This window comes from Rhea americana, unplaced genomic scaffold, assembly GCF_003343005.1.
Source record: "Rhea americana isolate MKP2758 unplaced genomic scaffold, rheAme1 scaffold_272, whole genome shotgun sequence".
NCBI lineage: Eukaryota > Metazoa > Chordata > Aves > Rheiformes > Rheidae > Rhea > Rhea americana.
The window spans coordinates 595,170-619,779 of NW_028186393.1; the positions used below are offsets into that span (position 1 = coordinate 595,170).

Below are 24,610 nucleotides of genomic sequence, written 5' to 3' on the forward strand. Positions count from 1 at the left end.
ATAATTTTTGTGAGGACAACATCACAGAATGCTGGAAAGGCTTGTGAGAATGACAGCTTTTGTGTTTTCATGGCAATGTTGAGAACCCTCCCTCTTCCCCAGCCCTTGGACAAGTATATTGTTGTATTTAGAAATACATTTGAGCATATTTCTACTAAAGTAATGATGGAGAGAAGGTGGGGGTTATTTTTGTTTGGTTTTGCAATTGGGCTTTTGCATTTTAGACAAGTACACATACCACTCTGCAAGGACTGATCTAACTAAATATTAATTGACTGTAGCACCTAAAAAAAGCAACTCACTCACCCCCATCTCTCACTGGAAAGCTGCAATGACTATTAGCATATAAAGGACTGCTAATTTAGTGGTCAGCATCATAAGGTAGTCTGCATATTTGTTAGCAAAGGCAAAGAGAGAGCAAATATGGATATGAACGTTTTTAATGGATGATTAAATCTGGGTAGCTTGATCTCCTTTCCCGYGGTGGCTGCTGTGTGCTGCAGTCACGCCTCTCCCTGCCAGCCTGCACTGGGATGATAATCAGTCACTATGAAAACTCATTAGCTCCACAGCAATGAGTCCTCCACTGCTGAAGCTTGGTGCTGTTCTTAGTACCATGGCAATGATCTCTAACTGGATGTCCCAAACTCTCCCATCTCTGGTAGGACTAAATATCACCAGACTTTCCACTTCAGATGCTCTAGTAAGTAGCTGTGATGTGTTGCAAGCCATCTTAATGCTGAACTAGTATTTAAGTGACAACAAAAGCTTTAGCTTGTTGCCTCTTTGTAAGTCTCTTTTTAAGCTACTAATCTGCCTATCATCACTTAATGCATGCTTCTCTTTGGGCATAATAAAACTGCACATTGGTGAGCATGTTGTGGTCTTCTCTGAAAGGAAAGATTTTAAAATAGCATACTTAAATACTGAAGAACAAATGCCTTCACCTTGAGGGCGAAATGCTAAAAACAATATAGCAATGTCGTTTCACTTGCCTAGACGTTTTTCCTATGCTTACTGCTCCAGAAAAATATATAGTATTAAGAAAAACTATTTGAGATCAGACTATAGATTTCTTTTTAATTTTTGTCTGAAGAATACAGTATATCAGCTAGTCTCTACAATATGCAAAAAGTCGGCTTCTTTCTTATTCTTCTCTGTTGGAGTACAGTTAAGCAAATCAATAGCTGTTAGAAACAGAATAAAATTGGTACTAGAAGGCTGGATATCAAACTTCCAGAAAGGCTAATACAGAAACAGTGTAAATGACACAAACACCACTTTGTATGTTTGATGCTTGTATACAGCAGCCTCTGCTAATGGAGAAAAAAATCATGAGATCAGCTATTCTTGAGAAGTGTGAACTTAAAGCAGTAGTTTAGTTAGACAACAGGGAACATTATACTGGTATTCATGAAGGATGAAATTAAACTGGAACACTAAMTGCTTAGTAAAACAAACTCTCATACCCGTACTTTTAGTGTAACTGCAGTTAGATGTTTATATAATAGTATGTTATGTAAATTATAATGTTAACTACTTGTATAATAACTCATTATTTTCAAACTTAATTTTTTAACTAAAATGATGAATTTACTAATCAACATTTAATTAACTGAATACATGTATGCAGGAAAAATATTACTGTAAAAAGTTACTGCATTAAGATGATTAAACATTGCTACTTTTAAATAAATTAATTTTGATCATGAGAAAGAATTCTGCTATGTTTTAGACCAGCAAGAATGCGAGGAGAGAAGGAAAAGCTGTATTTTATTTTAAGAGTAACTACTTTTCCCATTGAACTACAGAACATATTACTAGTTCTTGTGGCAATATGTCACAAGTAATAAAGTTCCCTATCTCATTTAAGTCAAAGTTTAAACTTGCAGCTGAATAGCTGAGAATCCCACACTAGTTATAATAACAAGTATGTGAGCATATATATACATACATATGTATGTATACATATGTATTTATATCAACTGCAGCAGTTTCTGAGTAAACTATCCTGCCTCTTTTGGCTTCAGTAGAGCACTGATGATATAAATGCCTCCTAAGAATTATTTCAGTAATGCAATTTGCATTTATTAAATTGGAGTTACTTGCACATTTCTTGTTTCAAGAGGGTAACAGGAATGCCTGCAGAGCTGGGGACACAATCACAAAAGCTGGTATCTGAGCTTGGCAACATCTGCCCAGAGAAAAACACACAATCTTCAGTCGTGGTTTCTTTTGCATTAAACTGCTGAGCAACCCTGAACTGCTACTTTTTTCTAAACCTCTGATGCTGGCGGAGGGGCTTTCTGTCCCCGGTGTTCAGTAATACTCTGGTCTTCAGTAACGGACCGTTACCTGCCAGCAAAGGATCTCCAAGGTACTGTCACCCATGGGCCACTTGCCCCAGCGAACAGTGCAGCATACAGAGTTCTCCAAAAGCTCTTTCCTAGCACTCAGGCAGCTCAGAAATTGAAAAAAGAAAAAAAGAGCAAGAACTCCAGATCTCTGTCAGCCTTCTCTTCTCCTCAGCTGGAAGAACTATACAACTAGGCAGAGTCAGGGGAAAGAGTGGCTGCTCCTCTGCGGCATCTGGTCTTTTCAGCTCTATTACAATCCCAGGATTGAAGTCACAAGACAAACTGAAAAATATTGTTTACATTAAGCAATCATATTAAGTATATGTACTGCCATTTGCTCTGTCCCTAGTAAAAATGGAGGAAGTTATAATAGTTTTATCAGAATATATAGAAGTGCAAGTTAAAAAATAAATCTTTTTGAGGTAAGTGAAGTGAGTCTGTAGCCCAGCTGCCTGCCAAGACAGTAATAAATATAGTTTTTTGTAGGAATTCTTTTTTTCCATAGATTTTAAAGAACTAACGTAGTTTATTATCATCATTCTTCTTCTCCAGTTGGTTATTTCTTTTCTCGCTTGTTTACTATGGCCTGTCAGCAATAAGCCTGTATTTGAAGAATACATTCAGTAGCTCTCCTAAGGTTTTTATGCCTTCTAGCTCTTTCCCTGGGTGGCAACAGCAGTTTCTGCTCGAGATAGGCATTAAATGTCAAAGTAAAAAAAAAAAAAAAAACCACACACAGAAAGAAATAAGTGGCAAAGAAATGCACTTACACACACCTGCTTCTTTTTCTCTATCTACATTCACTCACATTGCCCTTCTAATTAGCGAAGGAATGGCCATAATGGCCAAAATATAGGGAAACACAGAATAATGCAAAGAGCAGTAGCCTAAACGGTCGGATGCTATCTCAGCATGTGTCTGTGCACGGGCAACCGATCCCAGAGCACTCGTATTGCACCAGGTCTCCTATAGTGAGAATTATTTTCTCAAATAAGATCTACTTTATAAAAATCTGGCAATACATTAGGCATCATAGGAAAATATCTGCCAAATTAATCAATAAACATTTTTTTTCTAGAAAAATCAAGAGAGACATATTCATCATCAGGACTTACACAACACCACTCATTKGAAAGCAGTTCATCAGTGGCTACCAACCTAAACATACCTGGTGCAAGGCCCAAATTTCACAATTTGTTCATAAACTCAGACTAACTTCTTCTGTCCTAAAAAAATTATAATCGCAAACACTAGATCTGTAGATGTTCTTGAACTTCAAGATAAATTTTGCTTCCTGGCTATTGCATGACATTGCTGTCCTGGTATAAGGCACAAGGAAACTGCTGGAGTAAACAGAGCTTACACTTTGCAAGGGTTACCAGTCTTGAGAGGTTTAAGTTGTTCAAGTTCACAATCTTAGTAACTACTCCAAACCAATTTAAATTGTCCCTGCAGTTGCTTTTTTTGTGTTTTTTTTTTGTTTATTTTTTGTTCTCTATCTCTCAAACTAGATTCCTTGTTCCCTAAAAATAAAGCTAAGAACATCATCACAGTGGTATAATTTAGCACTGAACTTTGGATTTGACTTTGTAGCAGAGCCTAAGGCAAGTTCAGCTGTCCTCTTTTTACAGTTGAGATTATGATCCTTTAGTTTTCCTCGCAAAACCAGGGAACAACACAGTTTTGATTTTTCAATTAACTCCACAATAGAAGAAGTCACTGCTATATTCAGCGACTCCTTCAGAAGAGTCTTTGTGGGGGGAAAAAGTCTATGATCTTTCTCTAACATTAAGTTGATGAGCAGGAAAAAATTGCCACCTTTTTGTCTAACCTCAGACTATAGAGACACTGCATCTCTCCTGAGAGAAGGAACTGTGCAACTGCATAACCTAGTAAAGCATTAATATTAAACCTTGCAGGATTTAATAATCGTTCTTTGCCCTGATGCTGAATACAATTTTATAATATAGCTAGTAAGTGACTTCAACCAGAGCAAAATTATTTCTGTGGTAATCCATTAGCATTTGTACTATGAAATTCAGTGGTCAATATTATATTATTAGATATAAGATAATAATGAATAATATTAAATTACAGATTGAGAAAGTAAGAGAGATATACTCCTGGTATCCATTAGATATAATTCCATCATATGAATCTGTTCAATCATCTAATTATATTGCTTTTCTTATTCTAGTCTTGTATATTTTTATACAGCCCATTAAACATAGCGATACCTAGTCTCACAAGGAATCACAGAAATTTTAAAGGCAGCGAGGTGTTGGCCTGCTCTGCAAGCAAACATGATTTTTTTGCTTTTTTTCTTGCTGCTGTTGGTTGCTCAAAAAGAACAGGGATAGCCTCCTTCTGTCCCAGAAAAGGACAGTGCAATGGCCCTTATTTTGCCATGGGCCCCCAGACACTTTTCAGTACTACCTGGCAGGAAGCCTCCCTTCTCCTTCTTGTATCTATGGTTAAAGTGAATGGAGAAGAGCTTGCTGCGTGCTGCATCTTTAAGAGCAAACCTGCTAATCCATGTTCAAGTCCCTATGGCATCAGTCACACACAGCATGCTCTCTCTTTGGGATTTCATATTTATTCTTTTCTGTCTTTGTTGTTTCCATTAATCTAAAGTAGAAGTCATTCAGGCTGAAATAACATATTTGTTCTCTGTTGATGAAAAAAACATAACATCCCTCTGCAAAGAATTAAATGTACCAACTTGTGCTGAATCATAAGCAGAAACCTGTTTTCATCTACAACAGAAACAACATTTGCAGGACACTTCTAGAGAAATAATACAAAGGTGTGATACAGGACAAAACTGTGTGAAATCACCACTCTAATTAGTTAAGTTAATAATAAACGATAAACAGGAGGAACTGCACTCCAAACACATACCACAAAAATAAACAAAAATATTCGGGGGGTTCCGAACAAAAACATCAATTCAATTCCCTTTATTTTTGTTATTATTATTGTGTTGTTACAGACTCAGATTAGCCCTAAGGAAGGGTGGCAAGTTTATAGTTCAGCCCAGGATCCTGATGGCCGATGCATTTGTACTGTTGTTGCACCTGAACAAAACCTATGTTCAAGAGATGCCAAAAGCAGGCAACTTAGACAACTGCTAGAGAAGGTAAGTCTCCCCAACAAATTCCTCCATTTGATCATTAAGCTATCCTTGGAAATCTACTCCTTTTGCTCTTGAAATTTAATACATAATGGAGGATTCAAGAGTGATCTAACTAGTCATTCAAGGGTTATCCATCATAAAATGTAGACCTAAAAATATATTCTTCAGTATATATTTTTCAATATTTTTCTATCCACAGAAAAATCATGCCAGTGCTAATATAGTGCCATATCCTGCAAGTTTTCTCTCTATAAATCTGTGTGAACTTCAGCAGAGGTTTAGCTGCAGCTTGTAAAGGACTCCCTAGCATGAGATTCAGCTAATTTGGAAACATTTCAAATATAAACAATCCCAGTCTTAAATGAAAGTTGAAACATAAAGACCAGGGGGCACATTTGCTCCTCACTCAAAACTTCAATCATATCTTCTTGCCCTCTCCTCTTCTCTACAGACTATTAACAGGTTTTAATGAACCACTTTATCATCTCAGAACCCCTGGGAAATAATACATCATCCTCCTTTTCCCAGCTAAATATTATATATTTCTTCTGTGTTCTGACTTCGTGAGGGTAAAATTCCTGTACAGGGTTTACACCACCTGAGCAGTATTCTAAACATGATAAAAATCTCAACCAAATTGAATTAGTTGGCTTTCCACTTACTATGCACAACAGGAGAGAGAACCCAGGATTGGATCAGATTCAGTAAATGTTTCAGCTATGATGGCCTAAGTTAAAAATTAAGTTCTTACATTTCTAAATGTGTCTGCCTAAATACATTCCAAACCAAATCAAGCGAACATGCTACTCTTACATAATCAGGGCCAGATTCTTATCTCACCTGTAACTCTATCACTAAAGTCAACCTGGGTGATCACTAAATTCCAGAATAAATGACAGTCAGCCTGGTTTTGATTCTTAAGCCAAGTTTATGTTCTTTACCTTTAACCACAACCCCTCTGAATGCCTGGGTAGGCTCACCATTCCTAACAGTTTCATGCCATTCAGCAGATGTTGTTTAGGAACAGATAAAATACGTTACATCAGAAGTTTCAGAGAAAAAGCTATGGCTCTTGTCACCACACGAGGTCCCTTCAGGTCCCAGGCACAGCACAGAGGATGCGCTACCCCTGATGCTGTACCTGTTTAGTTGCCAAAACACAGGRACACTTCAGTCCTCAGAGTCTTTGCTCTAGCATATTGCCCAAACACTAAAATAATAACGAAAAACCTTTCTCTTGGGTAGAGGGAGAAGTTCACAATACAGTTCTTCAGCTGTCACAGAGAAGAACCTAAATCATCAGTCTCTAAAAGTTATTTACTCATGATTAGAACTGTGGTAAACATGGGTATGTACTGTAATACAATTAGTCTAGTAAATCCAAACATTCATTAACCAGAGCCCCTCTGTGAATGCAGCTTCCGTCAAAGGAAACATTCAAAGTTCATCCAAGTCCTGAAGGACTTTATTTGCTTGCTTTCAGCAATTATAAAGCAAAGAGAAAYGCTATTTTTTTCCATGAAAAATATTTTCTAAGAACTGCCAACGGCAATTTTCTAATAGCTTAATCTATACTATTTTAAGAGCTCTAGATCATACAGAATCACATAATACTAAATCCACCCATCCTCTTAACAAGTAGGTGCAATGTGCTACTTGTGTGTCCTTATCAAAATATATATTAGTCACAAATGTGACGTTACATGTTTACATCTTGTAAACAATAGGAATACTACAGGTTTTGTCTTATATCACGAAGGCAGGAAGGTGTACTTTTTTTTTTTTTTTTTTTTTAGCTTGAGTCCCAAAACTTCAATATCGTGCCCAACATTTTTACAGTAATCTCGGGGTCCTCTTTCTGTTTTGGGAAGACAAAACACCTTTTGAAATAGAATAACTGCATTTGCAAAATACCATGTGGGATTTATCACTGGTGAAAGAACTGCCTTTATATCAGATACAGTTAAAAATACATATTATTTACTCTAGATAAAAGAGTAGACTATTTTTCATGTATTGTTTTTTGGATTCATGTCTCACTGTAGCAAAAATGCCAGCTATAGCTACAAATTCACTTGCTCTACAACAGTTAACCTGAACATTCACTTCTCATTTCATGCATTTTTGTACCAGTGAGACAATTTGGTAACATTTCTGGTTTCCTATCTCCTTACGAAATCATAGCCAAACACCTGTTCAATGATGGGACCATTCCATCTTATCTCTGAGTAGTCTCATAGATTGCTGGTACTGAATTACTATACAAATGCCTACTAGCAACAAAAATCAAGCTCTTCATACAAACCAAGAAAATATCTCCAGCTTGCAGTGCCCTCCCTCCCGAAGTGTTGGGAGAAAAGCTATAATGGGGCTGAAAGGACCTCTCCAAAGGGGAGGTCCTTTCTCTCTCCCTCCCTCCCCCTCTCTGCCTTTAAGGTCTTACTTCTGCCAGTTCTCTGTTAGCCCTGTGGATCAGTTTTTGTACTGTCATGCAGTTATGGAATTTAAAACTATGCTGTGGTATAAATGACTCACAACTAAAGCACTGACATAAGCACATTTTATTGCCTGACATTTAACTACCTAACCAGGAAAAAAGGTAAAGCAACAAAAAGTGCATTTAGAGAGTGTTCTTCTTTAACAGGTTCAGAATATGTCCCAATCTATTGAAGTTTTAAATCTACGGACTCAGAGGGATTTCCAGTATGTTTTAAAAATGGAAACACAAATGAAAGGGCTGAAGGCCAAGTTTCGGCAAATTGAAGATGATCGGAAGACATTAATGACAAAGCATTTTCAAGTAGGTTTTATTTTAACAATAACTTTGAAAGCCTGCTGGAAGCAATGTACTAAGCAGCAATGCATGGACTGCTAAGATCTCAGCTTGAAATGCTCACACAAAGGCAACATTAAAAAGAAAAGTGTACTAAAGCTTCCTTTATGATGATAATCTTTTGCTCTGTTTAATTTAATTGTAATAGGGAATAACCATTAATTATTAAGACATTACAGAAATGTCACTATAAACAGATCCTGTTTTATTCTGTATCAATGTGCATGTCATACTGAGAAATTTATATTCACTCAAGCACCAGTGATAAACGTGGAGATCCAATGGAATTACTAGCAAACAACTAGAGAGTTCTGCAATTTTACTGTTGCCTGACATTTAGTGCAGCTGAAGGGAAGAAAGCCTGTTATAAATCAGGTTATTGTAATTTTTATCCAGTACAATTAAGATCTAATTTCATCTTTGAAGGTTTGCTATTTTGGGTTTGGGATAGGGGAAGAGGGAAATCAACACCAGTCACATTTGTGTGATTAAAAAAAGACTTCCAAGGAATTTTAATGACAAGAGAAACCATAAGCCAATCTTTTTGCAAGGAAAGGGGGTTGCAGAGATTACAAAATAGTATTGTGTATTCTGAAAAAGTTATCTGAAGTACTCTTAAGGAGAAAATGTTGCAAGAGCATATTCATGTACTTTAAAGAGCAAATCTGATAAATGGGTATTTCAAGCCTATAAGAAAGCCAGATAGAATCTAGGAAATATATTCTGAGAACTAAATTATGTTAGCCTAATATATATTTCTGAAGTGTTCAGGAAAGCTCACAAAATTATGGGCTTAATTTTTCTTATCAGTCCTAAAGTTACATACCTAAATCAGCGAGTACATAGCTAAGGGATCTAATTTGTTCTTCAGATCCACGGAATATCCAATGGGTCTTAATAAAGCCAAGAATTAAGTATACTAATGATCTCACTAGAGAACTTTATTGTCTGCTATCATTCTTAGTTTAGCTTAGAGTTTGAGTATATATTCCCAGCCATTTTCAGACATGTCTCCAACTTCTCCTTCTTTAGCACTCTTCACTACAGTAACAACATATTTGTAGAGTGCCATTATATATTCTGCATTCCCATTATAGTTTTCCTTGGGAACAAAATATCAAAATCTGAATGTCTGATATAGGATGTCAAAGGTAGCAGCTTTCAGCACTACTATAACCTTTTAAACATTCAATATTTGTATTGGCCAGTCATTTAGCTTCAATTTGACTGTTTGGCAGGAGTATAAAACAGATTTCCAACTAATCAAATTACAGAGTAATTTAAAAGGTCAACACAATACAATAAGCTGCTGGCTTTCTGAAATTTGATCTGCTATAATCCCAGCGCTTTATCTTTCCTGAGACAAAGAAACTCATTCTAGATATAGCATTACCCCTCATACTAGYAGGTGCAAAGTGCCAAAATACATCTACCACCTATCAGTGCTGCACTACAAATTAGCTCTTGTACCAGTTATCATAGCAACAAGCTAAGAGTGCCAGCAGATTCCAAGAAAATTATTCTTTGTCATGAAAATACCAAAACCACCTGTGTGTTTTTTACCAAAGTGAAATGTTCCAACACTGTTCCATGTTTATGAGAAGCAGAAAATACAAATGCAATCCAGATCACATTTGAGCATACTTCTGTCAAATCAGTATTTATATCAGGCACAAGATACCTGACCCTCCAAAAACTTAAGAGCGGTTTGGTCAAATGATACCTTATTTGGCATAAATTCTACAAGGAATAAGTTACCTTTACTAATTTTATCTTGCTGAATTTTTACAGACTTTGTTCTTTTTTTGCCTCATGGTTTAACCATGAGTTTTGATAGCTTACTGCTTCATAGAACCAAAGCCTAAGTTCATTTCAAAATTAAGTACCAAAAATACTGGGTTCTGGAGCTGTGTTTCCTAAATCATGGAACCTCATTATCATCACATGCAACATAGCTGTTCTTTTTAACAGGTACAAATTAGGCTCAAGTTAACTTTTCAATAAGAACAGACAAATAAAAATAGTTTTAACAGCAGACAAAACTGATTCTTCACTTCTTTCTGTTCAGTTCAGTAATTCTGCTAACCTACTATAATTGGAAGGCCCCTTGAAAATAGAACCAAAGATACAAAGAGAACTCTTGATACTCTTAGACCCCATTTATAATAACATAGCAGCATGTAATTTAAAATGCAGTTTTCTAGCTATTAAGATGATCTGTGTGTAAAACATACTTCCTAAAAAAACAAGCAAGTCTTCATTTTTGAGTAAAAATCTCTCTCAGCTTCTTTCACATCTTAGCAGAAAAGTATTCTCTTTGGTATCATAACATATTTATTTTGGAAATTTTTTATAGTTTATTACATCCTTTAATATACATGACATAATAAACTATATGCATGTCTCTATGTATCTCAGTGATGGTGCTAACCTGGCCCCTCTGACCACATTTGCTTCTGCACCTCTTTCTCTTGGGCTTCCATTTTAGTTCTCTCCTGCTTTCCCTTCTATCTACTATTCCCTCTACTCCTTAGGACTTGATTTTCTAATCCCTTCTATAGACTCTCCCTGGGTGTCCTCATCTGCAGCCAGTGTCTATTATAATCACCAAATGCTAACATCTAACAAATCTCTTATTTCCACCCTTTTCTTGTTCTGCCCAGGCTTGCATCTCCTCTGGTCCCTCTGGCATTTGCTCACGGAAGTCCTGCTGTTTCCTCAAATTGCAAACAGATATGCAAATCTTTATATACAGATGATACATCAAGGCAAACCTGCATGTTTTTCATAAAGCAAAACCTTCTGACTGCAAGGGTTATTTGAGGGTACTACAGAATAATAACCAAATAAACAAAAAAAGCCCTCTCAAACTATATAAACTAATTTAACAAAGTCTCTAAGATTTGCATGTTTAGAAAAATAATTACAAAAGATAAGCAGCCATTATAGGTTACAAACCGACTGAGACAAATTCTCAAAGCACGTGGCATAGCAAAATCTGAGATTGCAAAGAGATTGCAATCCAAGGTGGCAAAAGAGAGCCTTATTTTGTTTAAGTAATGTTTAGGAATAGGATTGGCAAGGCAGCACCAACTACACATGACAGTAAAATGATCTGGGATAGTCCAGCACAAAAACAACGGAGGAAGTTGAAAGGCATGTAGTGATATAGCAGAATGATAAATACGACTCACGGTTAAGAAAAGTGCATTTTGAACTATGCATATGCACAATAGGTTCTGAATTTATTACTTCAGAAGAAAGATGTGTATATCACTGTGGCTGGATCAGCACTACACAGTTTAATTGCCATTATGGAAAAGGTGAACTCAGTGTTTTTAAGGCCTGAAAAAGAAAAAAACAGTTCACCAGCTATGACAGCACTGTAAAACAGGTACGACGTCCTTGACTCTCACTGTGTGTTCAGGTCTAATCACCTCTCCTGAAAGATACTGAGGCTTTTATACCCTGTTGATGGAAAGTCAGACCTTCAGGGGTTTGGTTCGAGCCACTTGATGGTAATTGTGTACTTTCAGGAGAAGCTGACTATTCTCTCATGCATTTTACCCACTGCCTACTACCATTACTTCTGAGATTTCTAAGACTTTCAGAATATGCTAATAATAGTTCTATAACTAAAATCAATAAGCATTTTCAAGTCATTTTAATAATCACACATAAATATTATATTAATGGGAGTTAGAGGATTGAACTCCTTTAAACTGCTCTAATGCACATATGATTGCCTCTTACAGGAGTTGAAGGAAAAGATGGACGAGCTCTTACCACTGATTCCAGTTCTGGAACAATATAAAACTGATGCCAAATTAATCACCCAGTTCAAGGAGGAAATTAGGAATCTGTCTACTGTTCTCACTGGGATTCAGGAAGAAATTGGTGCCTATGACTATGAGGAACTACACCAGCGGGTTCTCAGTTTAGAAACCAGGCTTCGAGACTGCATGAAAAAGCTCAGTAAGTTAACAACTTCTTGTCAAATTTGGTCCCTCAGCTGTATATTTTAGTAGGCTTTGTGGAAAGATGAAGTTTTCTGTTCTCTTGTTTGAAGAAAGACTRCACTATATTCTGATCTATGCTGCTCTAATAAAAATCAAGAGCAACTCTGCCAAGGTCAACCATAGCATTCTAAGTATACACCACTGTATCTCAGAGGAGAATTTGCCCTACAATATACAGGAGGATAATACAATTTTATAATTAAAAATTATAAAAGACGGCAACTTTAAATCATAAGAGATTTACAACTTCCTGGGGGGCTACAAAGGTTTGTTCATGCTAGCTCAGGCAGGCTTGCTATTCAGATCATCTTTGGGATGTCACCATGAAAAGAATTTAGTAGAAAGTAGACTGGGATCAGTTTAGAGGCATCCACATCACAAACTTGATTCAAATGCCACCACAAAATCTGAGAGGCCCTTTAAACTGCACTGTCTTTAGATCTGTAATGTTAGCATTTAGCAGAGATGTGCTGTTCTGCAATTTGCAGTACAGCATATTTAGTATGACACCTAACTCAGAGGAATGAAGCACAATCTCTATAGGAAGCACAGCAATGATGCATTTTGAGCAATGCAACGGATCTGCTACAGGGCTGTTAGACAGTGTCCACCTCGGTTGTTCTCATGCTGACTGACTTAGGAAAAGTGAATGTTCAGCATGAACATTCTCTGAAAATCAGCACCAGCTCCATATCAGTTATCAAAATTAGAAGCCATAACTATCATTATTAAATGCCAACCTTAACTTCCATTTCCCAAATAGGAGTAATCAGTAAGCACAACCAAAATCTACCCCCTTAGCCTGGTCTCCTTTAAAGGTAAGGACAAAGCACACAGCAGCTCACAGATGCAGACTAGTTCCCTAGGAAATCAGTCATTTCAATCATTCCATCCATTCTGAGAAACCAGAATGGATTGCTAGTAAAATCTTGACTTCTACAACCAGCAATACAGCCCCTTCTGTAAGAAATAAATACAAAGTTAAAACTGAACTTGAATAAAGTAGAAATTACAAAATTCCACCCTGTGATCAATGTCTGCCACAGGTTGGGGGATTTACTTTTAAAAGCTACATATGACAGGAAACATTTTTAGGGTAATAAGCAGTGCCTCTTTGTTTTCATGAGGCAATAGAATAAGGAAAATCTAGGTTGGGTTATCCTTTTAAAATATTTATTTCCAATTTCCTTATTTTCCACTAGAAATAGCATAGCAATGATGGGCAAAAAGACATGAAAGAATTTTTCAAACAGAAATCTCTTATGATCCTATTTTCCCCTCAGTACACAGACATAATAGCACATTATTGCATTGACTGGAGGCACACTTGCAGTCAAAAGAAAATGGCTGCATTACAATACTGCGGCAAACGAGAAATGGTATAAATAGACAATATTTTCTGAACGTTCCAGCAAGTGTATTAGGCACCAAAAGATCATCTCAACTTTAATGAGTATCTCGGTTTTACTTGTTTTATGATGCGTACTTGTAACACTGATCAGTAAAGTAACTACAGTACAGGCTACATTTTAAACATCAGAATGACCAGGTGTATTCAGATAGATACTCTTCTCAGATGTTTGCCTTTTATTTCCCAAATATTTCTCTATTTTTTTTTATCCAAGTCTCCCCTCCTCTCTATCCTTCAATCCCTGCTATTTTTCTCAATATGCTAATGTAAAAAAAAATCTTTAAAATTACGCATATTAACAATAGAGAGAAAATATTTGTACAAAATAGATTACTATACACATCCATGCCCCTAATGCATTTATATAAATAAGATACCTTTTTTCTAATATACTGATGCCTCCCTGGGCACCTTCCTTTTCCCATTAAGCTTTCTAAAGTCTTATAACAAAGTACATTTTCCAACATGCCATACAAGTGCAATTTGAAGTTACAGCAATGGTAGACAGCGTCACTTAGAACTACCACGAATCTGATATTTCATAATAGGGTTAAGAGCTTCTTCACACCTTTTAATGATCAGAAGCCAGGCTTCTGACCAATTATTAAAAGGGTTTGGGCCTTCTCAAGCTCTAATACAGATTTATTCATCCTTATTGGTATTATTCCCTGGGCTTAGAAGCTTAAATGATTTTTATGCTCTCCTGATAAGCAAATGGCTGCATTTTTGGTCCACATATCTGCTTCTTCTAAAACCACCTTAGGTCAGGCTTACTGTGAGTTACTCTTGAAAGCAGGTAGTGTGCACACACATCAGCAGGCATACAGGCTTTCATGCCTACCCCCTCTCTCCAGCCACATTCACCACACTGGAGATGATCCAATTAAAGCTATCCACGCCAATCTGATGTCCAGAAACCTATGGCAGCAGAAGACATATGTGACCACAATGTGCCACAGTTTCTGTCTTGAATCATCAAAGATTTTTGTTGAGTTGCACAATATAATTAATTTAATCAGTATGCGTAATAGCAATTTTGCCTTTCTCCTCCCTAGCAGGTGTTATTCAGCAATATAGCTGCTATCTAATGCATTATTTATTTGGTCATGGCCACTTAAAAGGGATCTTCCATCTGCACTGGCAACCCCTGCAAAAGTCATTAGCATACAGTGAGCAGTTTTCTTACTTTCACTAAAGTTTAATGATTATTATAGCAGTTGTGATGAGTCAGGCTTGTTCCCTCTCCCTGGAATACAAGAAAACTTAAGTTGAAGCTGCTAACAAATTTGGTCACATAACTTTAAAAGGGTGCACGCTATTAAACTTGTAGGAATAGAGTGTAGGAATATAATTGCCCGAACTACAAATTTGCACGCATTTATGCACGTGTAAATCTTTAGCAGTAGACACGTGCCAACCACTGCATATGAAACATGAAAAAGTAATTAGAACAGATACACACTGGATTAATTTGTAGCTACATCTAATTATAATATAGAATCTAAACAACATTTTACAGTAACATTTTTCCTTAGGAGTTGAAAAGTAGAATATAGACCATAGAAAGACTATAAAGTAGAATATAAGACCATAGAAAACAGCAAAGAAATGCTGTTACACCACAGCAAAAGAGGTATTAGTGCAGGCATTTATTGATTATAAGTGACACTTATAATGTGTGGCACTTCCAAAGCATCTTTCCCATCAGTATTTGAAGAGCTTTACAAATATCATTTAGTACAAAACTCTTCAAAGGAGATAAATATTATCTCCAGTTTACACATAAAGAAACAAAAAGGCAAGWAGTCACTTTCCGAAAGATTACACAGCAAGACATTGCACACAAAGAACAATCCACTGGCTTCCTCTTAGCAAGCTCTAATAAGTAGACAATGTTTTCTGGATTTGCATTATGTAAGAGAACAGAAACACAGCCATTAAGAAGTAATTATTCATTCCCTCACATTATAAAGCAATGTTGTGACAAATCTGATCGTAAGTGGAAAGTGAAAGAAGTGAAGCACATGGAAGCGGTTGTGTGCACTGAAAAAAAAAAAACTTCACTTCATTTTCCCGTTTATTACCTATAATAAGAATGTATGTGATCCTTACAGGAGGATGGTTTGGTTGAGATGGATTTCATTTCYCCTGCAAGTCCTTTAATAATTCATACACTTGCTTGGTATATATAGCAGCTACCAGTGTTCACTGACATCACAGAGACTGGGAATACTAACTACCCATTCCTATTTTCAAAATAGTTCCCTAATTGGTCTTCACAACCTTCTCTTGGTATTTACTCACTTTGGAGTGAGTTTTCAGATGCATTCTGAAAAGACACATTCAGGAAARCACAACCAGACTTACTAAGTCCATGGTGGAAAACTGTTGTAAGGTAGAATCAAGTCATAAACATCCAGATTTTGCACTATATGATGTTCTTTGTACAGTTTCATTTAGGATGGATGAACACTCAGAGGTTTGATTTTCCAATTACTCTAAGTGGTAATGGTTGGGTTTTTCTAAGCTGGTAAACTGCTTCTTTTGAAGTCAAGAGAAAGAGGCCATCACTGAAAGCTTCAAATCACCCCACTCTGAGAGTGTAACCCCATCTGAATCTTTTTGTGCTGGAAAAAAGCTAGAAAACTCACAAAAGTTTCTTTGTTTTTTAAACATTTCTGAGCTTTCTGACATTTGTTAGTATTGAGAAGCATATGACCTACCTTCTCATTACCATCTGGTCCCTTACCTACCAGGCAATTAAAGAGCAGATAAAGCCCCACCAAAAAAAAAAAAAAAGTTTCAGTTGGAAAGGGAGAAAGGACACTACGTGCCAGAAGTGAAAGAAAAAAAAGAAAAGAAAGAAAATGGAAACAAAAAGGGGGCTTTTGGCCATGTAAAGAAACGCAAGGGCCAGTTTTAATTCTCAGCCATTTTACTGTTACCRAACATTCACGTGGCAGATGGTTTCTCTGCTTCACTGAGATCTTTCCCAACTATATTTTCATATTCACAACCAGTAAATACTAGTATGGGAAAAATAGTAATATCTTGCTTATAAAAGACCTCTGTCGCAAATTACTTAATAGTGAGGGATTTGTAGATATGAAGGTTATATTAAAAAAAAGTCATGCACCTATAATACGGTAATAACTGCAAATGTATTACTCATTTTTGGGTTGGGAGACAGGCATAGTAGAGAATAATTTTACCATCTCCTCTACTGCACACACACTGGCCACCAGGTCTGCCTTCCAAGGCAGCTTTTGGAAAAAAATATTTTCTATCTTGCTTCTAAAGGAAAAAAGAAATCTATCTTTTAGATCTGACAAGTTTCAAAAGCAAAAGCTCCTTTTTTTATACACTCTGCAAGAGGAAAATAGAAAGAGTAGTAGATTTCTCTTTTTGAAATTTTGAGTCAAATAATTCAAAGATTTTTGTTTGTCTTTTTTTTTTTTCCCCATGAGGTGCAATTCCGGTTCAAAAAAAGGCACTGCAAGTGCTCCAGTTACTGTACCTCATATTTCCTTTTGATTTAATGAGGACAATCTGGAAAATTGGAAAACTCACCAGAAGTCACACATCTGACTAACATCTCCTATATTAAATGTGAGAAGAACATCTATCAGCAACATCCCATTGCCTGACAACATGTCACAGGGGCTTTAGATAGAAGAGCAAACTCTGCTGCCCTGTGCTGTGTGGCAGGAAGATCCTGTGAACACAGAGTCTAGGGTAGTAAAGTATTTGCATCTGTTTAAAAATGCAATGAAGACTCCGTCTCCAAGGACCATAGAAAACAACCAAAAGGAGAACAAAGCCTGAAGCTGACAGAACTGCTCTGCAGTTCACATCTCCCAGGCAGAAATTCTCCTTTGAAGATGTTTTGAGAGTCACCTCCAGAGGGTTAACAAGATACCGAGGCAGTTGGGAATCTCCAGATTGGCAAAGACAAAGTCAATTCCTAACAGGTTTAACWCATAATAGGCCAGAAAGCTTCCCATTTCACGTGACATTTGTCTCTGTGCCATTTCCCCAGATACAAAACAAGTTAAGAAAATTCTTAACTAGAAATAAGGATTTTTTTATTATTATTATTTTAGATTCCTATTCTTAATATCTATCCAGATTGTTATTTTCCTATGTTAGCTATAAGGTATGATATGACATAGGACTGTATTTTATTTGCAAAGTGAAACTCTGAAAGTAACCTGAACATGGCACATCACAGAGCATTTACGTAGATGTTACTGCTTTTTCAATACATCAGTATCACCATTCCCTAACTAGAAACCTCAGCATGCAAGGTGAATTTGAATACAGCTGCATGAAAAATTACAGGGTCTGTGCTGCAGATATGAGTATAGGCTGGCACTAAAGCAATACTTTTTACACTTAACTTGGCAAGAAGAAGCTGTTTTCAAAACTAGATGAGGGCTTGAAGAAATTTCTTGCACTGAATGCAATATTCAGAGTGCTTGCAACCACCTAGAAAACTCATCTTGCTTTGTTAGTGAACTGTTAAAAGCTATATTGAGTTTTAGTCTTGAAAGAGCTCTCATTTAACTTCTATACCAGATGCAAACCTAGGCTTGGGCAAGCTATAAGGAAATTGTTATCTTTATAAAGTCAGTATCACTAATTATTTCAGTGTTAAACAGATCAATAAACTGCACTTTGGAGCAATATGTCATCAAAACGCTGCATGATTCGTCTGGAGTGATTTATTTACTTGTAATAGCAATTCAATGCTATTCTTCAATATGCAATTCTTCAGTGCAGAGAGCAGACTCAAATCTTTATAATGAGCTAAACCATAAATGACCCTGATTCTGTCAGTATTTTATAGTTCTGCTATAACAAATGGGTAAAATATCAACAAAACGATACATACACTGTGATACATAAACAATAACACCTTTAAATTGATCCAGACATGAGGCACAGCCTGCACTGCTCATTCAGGTCAATGCACATGGGCAGTTAGCTTCATTACAGCCAGTTTCGCTGGCCATGAACAAAATGCCCACAAGCAGTCCCTGAGCCGTCCCTGCAGCATCACCCCACGCCAACCAACTGGGGCAGCAAGATACAATACATCCCTGTTAGCTACAGAAAGTAGAAAATCCAGGCATGATATGACCTTCTCCTCTGAACTGAATAAATTCCACTCTCAAAATTATATACAGTTTGTCTGTCACATTTCCTAGATAGATTGTGTTATACATTGTATCATGGAGAAGTACTTATTTCTAAATTAAGAGAAATAAAATGAGTCACTTTTTTACATTCATATGGAAATCTTTTCTTCAACAACATGCTATCTCACTTAACCACCTGCACCACTGTGTGATATTAAGGCCCTGGGCAAACATATGAATTCCTCCTACAGCTTGTGGCTAATGGGTATGTTATTAATGTCCCCTAAAATATAGATTTTAGGATTGTTAGAAAGGTCAGCATTCAAGATCATATTGACTCTCATTATTTTCTCCCAGACAGGCTAATACAAGACAGTCTAATGGATTAGAAACCAACTGATACAGCCACAGTTCCTGAATAATTCTCACATTCATGTTCCTAACATCAGACAGGCCCATAATACAGTATGTGAGCATGAAAGAGCTATGGGTGCGTCACTGTAGCGAAGAGACAGCCACAGGCATTTGGATACCTATTCCAACATCTCAAACTATTTTTTATGGTCTACCCCTAACCTTCTTGCTCCCTTGGTCAATGGAAAACTCGAACATTTTTCTGGCCCTCTGGAGATCTAAATTAGGGGAGTTTATGACTTCTTTTTATTTATTATTAAATTTTATTAACTGCATCTGGAAAGACACATGTCCAGAAAATGTATCTGTATATAAATATATAAAGATAGAAATATAAAAAAAAATTTATTTATTTTTTATGTTTTTACATACCTGTGTTATCAATATAGAAAAGTTCATACTGTGAAGATGACAATCTATCTTCAATCTAAGCCTAAATCCCCTGGAGCCACTATTTAGTTCAGAAGAATGTGTCTTGTGCTCTGAGTGATGTCAAGGAGAGTTGTGTAATTGTTTGCATTAATGCATTTGTTTTTCTAATTTCAGCATGTGGCAAATTGATGAAAATTACAGGCCCCATTACAGTCAAGATATCCGGAACTCGATTTGGAGCCTGGATGACAGATCCATTAGCATCAGAGAAAAATAACCGAGTATGTTAAAGCATTAAATACCTTTGTGTCCTTCTGAAGTTTTACTTGCAATATTTTAACTTATAAAGACAGATTTTTCCCTTAGGTCATACATGCAAGCAAATTTCTTGGACCCTCGTCATTTTCACTGTTTTGTATCTTTAGAAAAAAAGCTAAAAGCATTTGTGCAAAAATATTCAAAGACAAAAGTTAGCTAAGCTTACTGTGCCACTTCCTTAAAGTATTTCATGGATGATACATACTTATCTGAAATCACTATACAAATCTTTTTTTTCTTACATTGTATTTTATCATTTTTAAGAACCCAAATAATTTAACAATAGCATGAATAAATTTACCCAAGAACACAACTCATAACAGAGCAGTCAAAATTTGCAGGACTAGGCCCAATTTGACCTGTATTCAGATCATGTACTTGCTCAGATCAAAGTTATGTTATTGTTTGGATCTGCAATAGGATCTCAAATTGGCTAGAGCTGTGTGGAGGTGTTGCCTACACAAAAGGGCTTTTGAAGTCAGAACACTAGGTTTCATTTGTATAAGACCCAGAAACTTCTTAAATGAAGAAAAAGATCAAAGCAGCTAGAGTAGGCAACACAGAAATAGTAATTACTAAAGGCTTGTGTGCAGCTCTTCCCTGCCCACCGAGTCCCCGCAGGTTCGCTACCAGCCCCAGCCATCTCGGTTACATCCTGGGGTGCTGCAAACTCTGCCCAGCCCCATCAGTCCCAAGGACATCTCTTCTGCCACTGCAGAGGCCTGGTGGCTGCTCGAGACCCCTCGCTGTGGGCTCTTGCCACCACAGGGCCTGCTGCCCACTGCAGCCCCCTCCCRCACACCCTGCAACGCCCTCCCCAGGGACGCTCCACATCCCCCTCACGGCCACCCTGGCCACCCTCTTGGAGCTACCTAGAAACTCCCCAAGTGCATGCAAATTGAAACAAGCCATATTGCACACAGGATCTCAGCTGCTAGAAACATGGGGAACTGAACTGGTTTCTAAACAAATACTCTGTCAACACTTTTCAAATCAGCAGACAGAATAACTCAAAAAAATAATTTGTTTTTTTATTAGTCAGGATTCTGACTTTCCTCAGAGATAAACTGAAAGGAGAAAAGGCAAAAAACATGAAAGGAGAAAATGATAGCTGGCATACAGAAATGAAAAAAAATCAGTTAATTTTGTTCTCTTTTGCTTTAAGGGGAAAAATTCCTAAAACTCTATGGGTTTCATCACTACTATATTTGATTGCTTTCCTCAAAATTTACTGGATTGCACTGAGTAGAGGTTCAGGTGAAGAAAATTCAACCAAGTTACTCATAMGCATAAGACCAAGCTTAGCTCACAGAACATTTTCTATCTGTCTCTTAGATTATTAGTCTCTAGGAATRACTTTAAGCAAATCCCATAAAGCAGAGACCTAAATATTAAATAATCTGAATTTGAATTTATCTGAAATTGTAGACCCTGTAGTTTTAATAGTCTCCTAGAGAGTTCATTTTCTRTAAGTTCTGATTTAGAAATTCAAGAGTTCCTCATGACTTTGTAACAGGAATATATGCTAGCCTTGTGCATGCCTAAAAGCCCTTCCTTTCTTTCTTGGTATCAGTCACACAGGCTCATGACTATGTATCACGGATTGTGTTCCAGGTGTTCACTCCCAATCTTTGTTTTCTTTCCAGGTCTGGTACATGGATAGTTATACTAACAATAAAATTGTTCGTGAATATAAATCAATTGCAGACTTTGTCAGCGGGGCGGAATCAAGGACATACAACCTTCCATTCAAATGGGCAGGCACCAACCATGTTGTCTACAACGGCTCCCTCTATTTCAACAAGTATCAGAGCAACATCATCATCAAATACAGCTTTGACACTGGGCGGGTGCTTGCACAGCGTAGCCTTGAGTACGCAGGCTTTCACAATGTCTACCCCTATACCTGGGGTGGCTTTTCTGATATTGACCTGATGGCAGATGAAATTGGGCTCTGGGCAGTATATGCCACCAACCAGAATGCAGGCAACATTGTCATCAGCCAGCTAAACCAGGATACACTGGAAGTGCTGAAGAGCTGGAGTACAGGCTATCCAAAGAGAAGTGCTGGAGAATCCTTCATGATCTGTGGCACCTTATATGTTACTAACTCTCACTTAACAGGAGCCAAGGTCTACTACTCTTATTCCACAAAAACCTCCACTTACGAGTATACAGACATTCCGTTCCATAATCAGTATTTTCATATATCCATGCTTGACTACAATGCAAGAGATAGAGCTCTCTATGCCTGGAATAATGGACACCAAGTCCTGTTTAATGTCACTCTTTTCCATGTCATTAAAACTGAAGATGACACATAATTTTCTTCCTCTTTTCCTCTCCTCATCCCACTTCAGAACACTGTCATTTGTGATAACTCTAAAGCATCCATCTCTCTGGGTTTCTTTTATTTTTTTTCCATTAAGGAAAAACATTTTCTAGAAATACAATGCATTTCTAACATGTCTGAGCCTGTCAAAAAAGACCTATTGGAAATAAAATCATCTTAACTCATGATTCTACAAGGTTTGTCCAAGCCTTGTCATGAAAAGCACTAAAGAGTGTAAGTGGCTAAAGACATAGTTTTAAAAAGATTATGATCTGCCTTATATTAGAGTCAGAGACTAATGGTGGCTTAAATGCATGAATGTCTTTTTTACCTCATCATTTTTTTTCATCTATATATTGCTCAACTTCAGGAAATTTTTTGGTTGCAATCTGACACAAATTTTATGCCATATTTTTTTATTTATTCCAAATGAAAGACTTAGAAATTTAATTTACTTAAACATGGAGTATGATTCATTTTGCCATCACCCAATTTCAGATGTGGTGCTGTACAGTATGTTTTTAAATCTCTTGCAAACATTTTATTGACAGTATGTATTTCTACCATTGTAACCACCATTGTGCAATTGTATCTCTTCACTTATGTGAAAGTAAACTAAGTACTATTTTTTATAAAATATATTGAAGCTTAATTGAAGTTCTGGCTATGGGTCAATTGAAAGTGGTAAATCTGAGAAAAGGCTGTTATTTCTGAGACAGACCAATAGTTTGCTAGATGCATGAGCGCTGTTCTCAGCTGTGGTTGGTAGATCCTTGGTATTTACTGGCAAATCTGCAACCCTGAAGCCTCAGAACAACCTCAATTTTACAATTACTGACTCTGCCCAATTTCTATCTCATGTCCCTTCTTCCGTCTCTCTCACTCTCCTTCCTCCCATCATTTCTTTCCCTTGTTCCCTAAGCTCACTCCCYGATGTGGACTGCAGAAGAAACTCAGAATAGTGGTTGTCACCTGTGACTCCAGGCTGAACATCCAAGCCGGTCCTGTATTTGCCTCTGTTCTGGGACAGCAAGGAACAGAGTTATAAGGCAAACTGCTTTACTAAATCTCCCTATCTTCTCACTCATAATACAAAACCAGGTATCTGTTGACAAAGGGCTTCTCACTGGGAGGGCAGCAACTGGTGGGGGGGGTGGGAGGAGACGACAAAGGAAAAAGTCCAAGGCCGAAATGATCAGTGCGACACCTGATAGACAACTTAGGAGAAAGCAGCCACAATAGTGAGGCCAACCTCTTGCAAAGAGGTTTAGGTTTTGCTAGAGATAATATCACTACTTACGGCCCAAACTGATGTAAACAAATATTTATGTATGCTACATGGCTTTCATTAGAAATTGCAGGCTGTGGTGAGGGTATTTCATTAAGGAAAAAGAATGAGGTTCTGTCTATTTTGGCATAAAGGAAAAGACGCTAACGTCAGAAAGAGTAAAGATTTTGTATTCAGCTGGGCTGTCACACACTGGGAAAAGGCAGGCGTCCAATACACTGTGTTAAAGCTTTGTTCATCCCAGACTCTTCGTTTCTCCTCTTGCAAGTCTTTTGAAATTTTGCTCATAGAAAAGCAAAAACATTTAAAATAATGTTCATGTTTAAAAATGTGAAAAAAAATGTAAACACACTGACATTTTGGCAGATCTATCTGAAGCCATTTCACTTACKCTTCCAGTAAGCCAGCTGATACCAACTTAAGTCTCAGGATTGTTTTCACTATTATAAATGTATCTATCTACATAAATTTACTTCACAACTCAAGCCCATGAGCAGCTGCACAACAAATTGTCTTATTTTTCATACAGGCTGCAAAATACAAAACTACTTACAGGTCTCAAGAACTGATAAGATGGGAAAAAACTACAATAGGACCATAGAAAAGTTCCTGTCCTACCTCCATTTTCCTTCCTATCTAACTGAAACAATAGTTGCTGTTCCTTCAAGTCTGTTGCACAGGATCTGGAGACACTAACTCCAGGTAAATAGACTAGCTAAGCCACTCCCAGAACAGCTTGTGCATCTTCCTATATTAACAGAGAGATTTCTGTGACACATGAAAGTGTAACTACTGACTTAAAAGGTATTTTATGTGATATTCAAATGTTTTATGAAAATGAAACGTGTTCAGATTTTTATCAAATGCCCTTAAACAAACCCTGACTTTTCCTCCACACTGAGAAACTTGAACTAAGTACTTTTCCCCACAAATACAACATTCTTAAAAATACTATCTTAAAGTTATTGTAGTGAGAAATTAAACTTTTC

The 24,610-nt window shown here is 37.0% G+C and overlaps 1 protein-coding gene across 1 annotated transcript; it reads left to right on the forward strand.

Moving 5' to 3' along the window:
- The first annotated feature begins 556 nt into the window (after window positions 1-556).
- Window positions 557-22,970, forward strand: OLFM3 (olfactomedin 3). The gene is made up of 6 exons (XM_085308267.1): window positions 557-727; window positions 5,356-5,496; window positions 8,138-8,293; window positions 12,082-12,301; window positions 19,858-19,964; window positions 21,648-22,970. The coding sequence occupies exons 1-6, from the start codon at window positions 575-577 to the stop codon at window positions 22,323-22,325; spliced, it is 1,455 nt and encodes a 484-aa protein (XP_085164393.1). The 5' UTR covers window positions 557-574; the 3' UTR covers window positions 22,326-22,970.
- Window positions 22,971-24,610: the final 1,640 nt, after the last annotated feature.

What these genes read in the sequence shown, in the direction of transcription:
- OLFM3 (XM_085308267.1), top strand. Translation starts at nt 575, where the DNA reads ATGAGTCCTCCACTGCTGAAGCTTGGTGCTGTTCTTAGTACCATGGCA. An exon ending in GTAGCTGTGATGTGTTGCAA is followed by an intron (nt 728 to 5,355) that starts GCCATCTTAATG and finishes TTACAGACTCAG; the next exon opens with ATTAGCCCTAAGGAAGGGTG. An exon ending in AGACTGCATGAAAAAGCTCA is followed by an intron (nt 12,302 to 19,857) that starts GTAAGTTAACAA and finishes TTCTAATTTCAG; the next exon opens with CATGTGGCAAATTGATGAAA.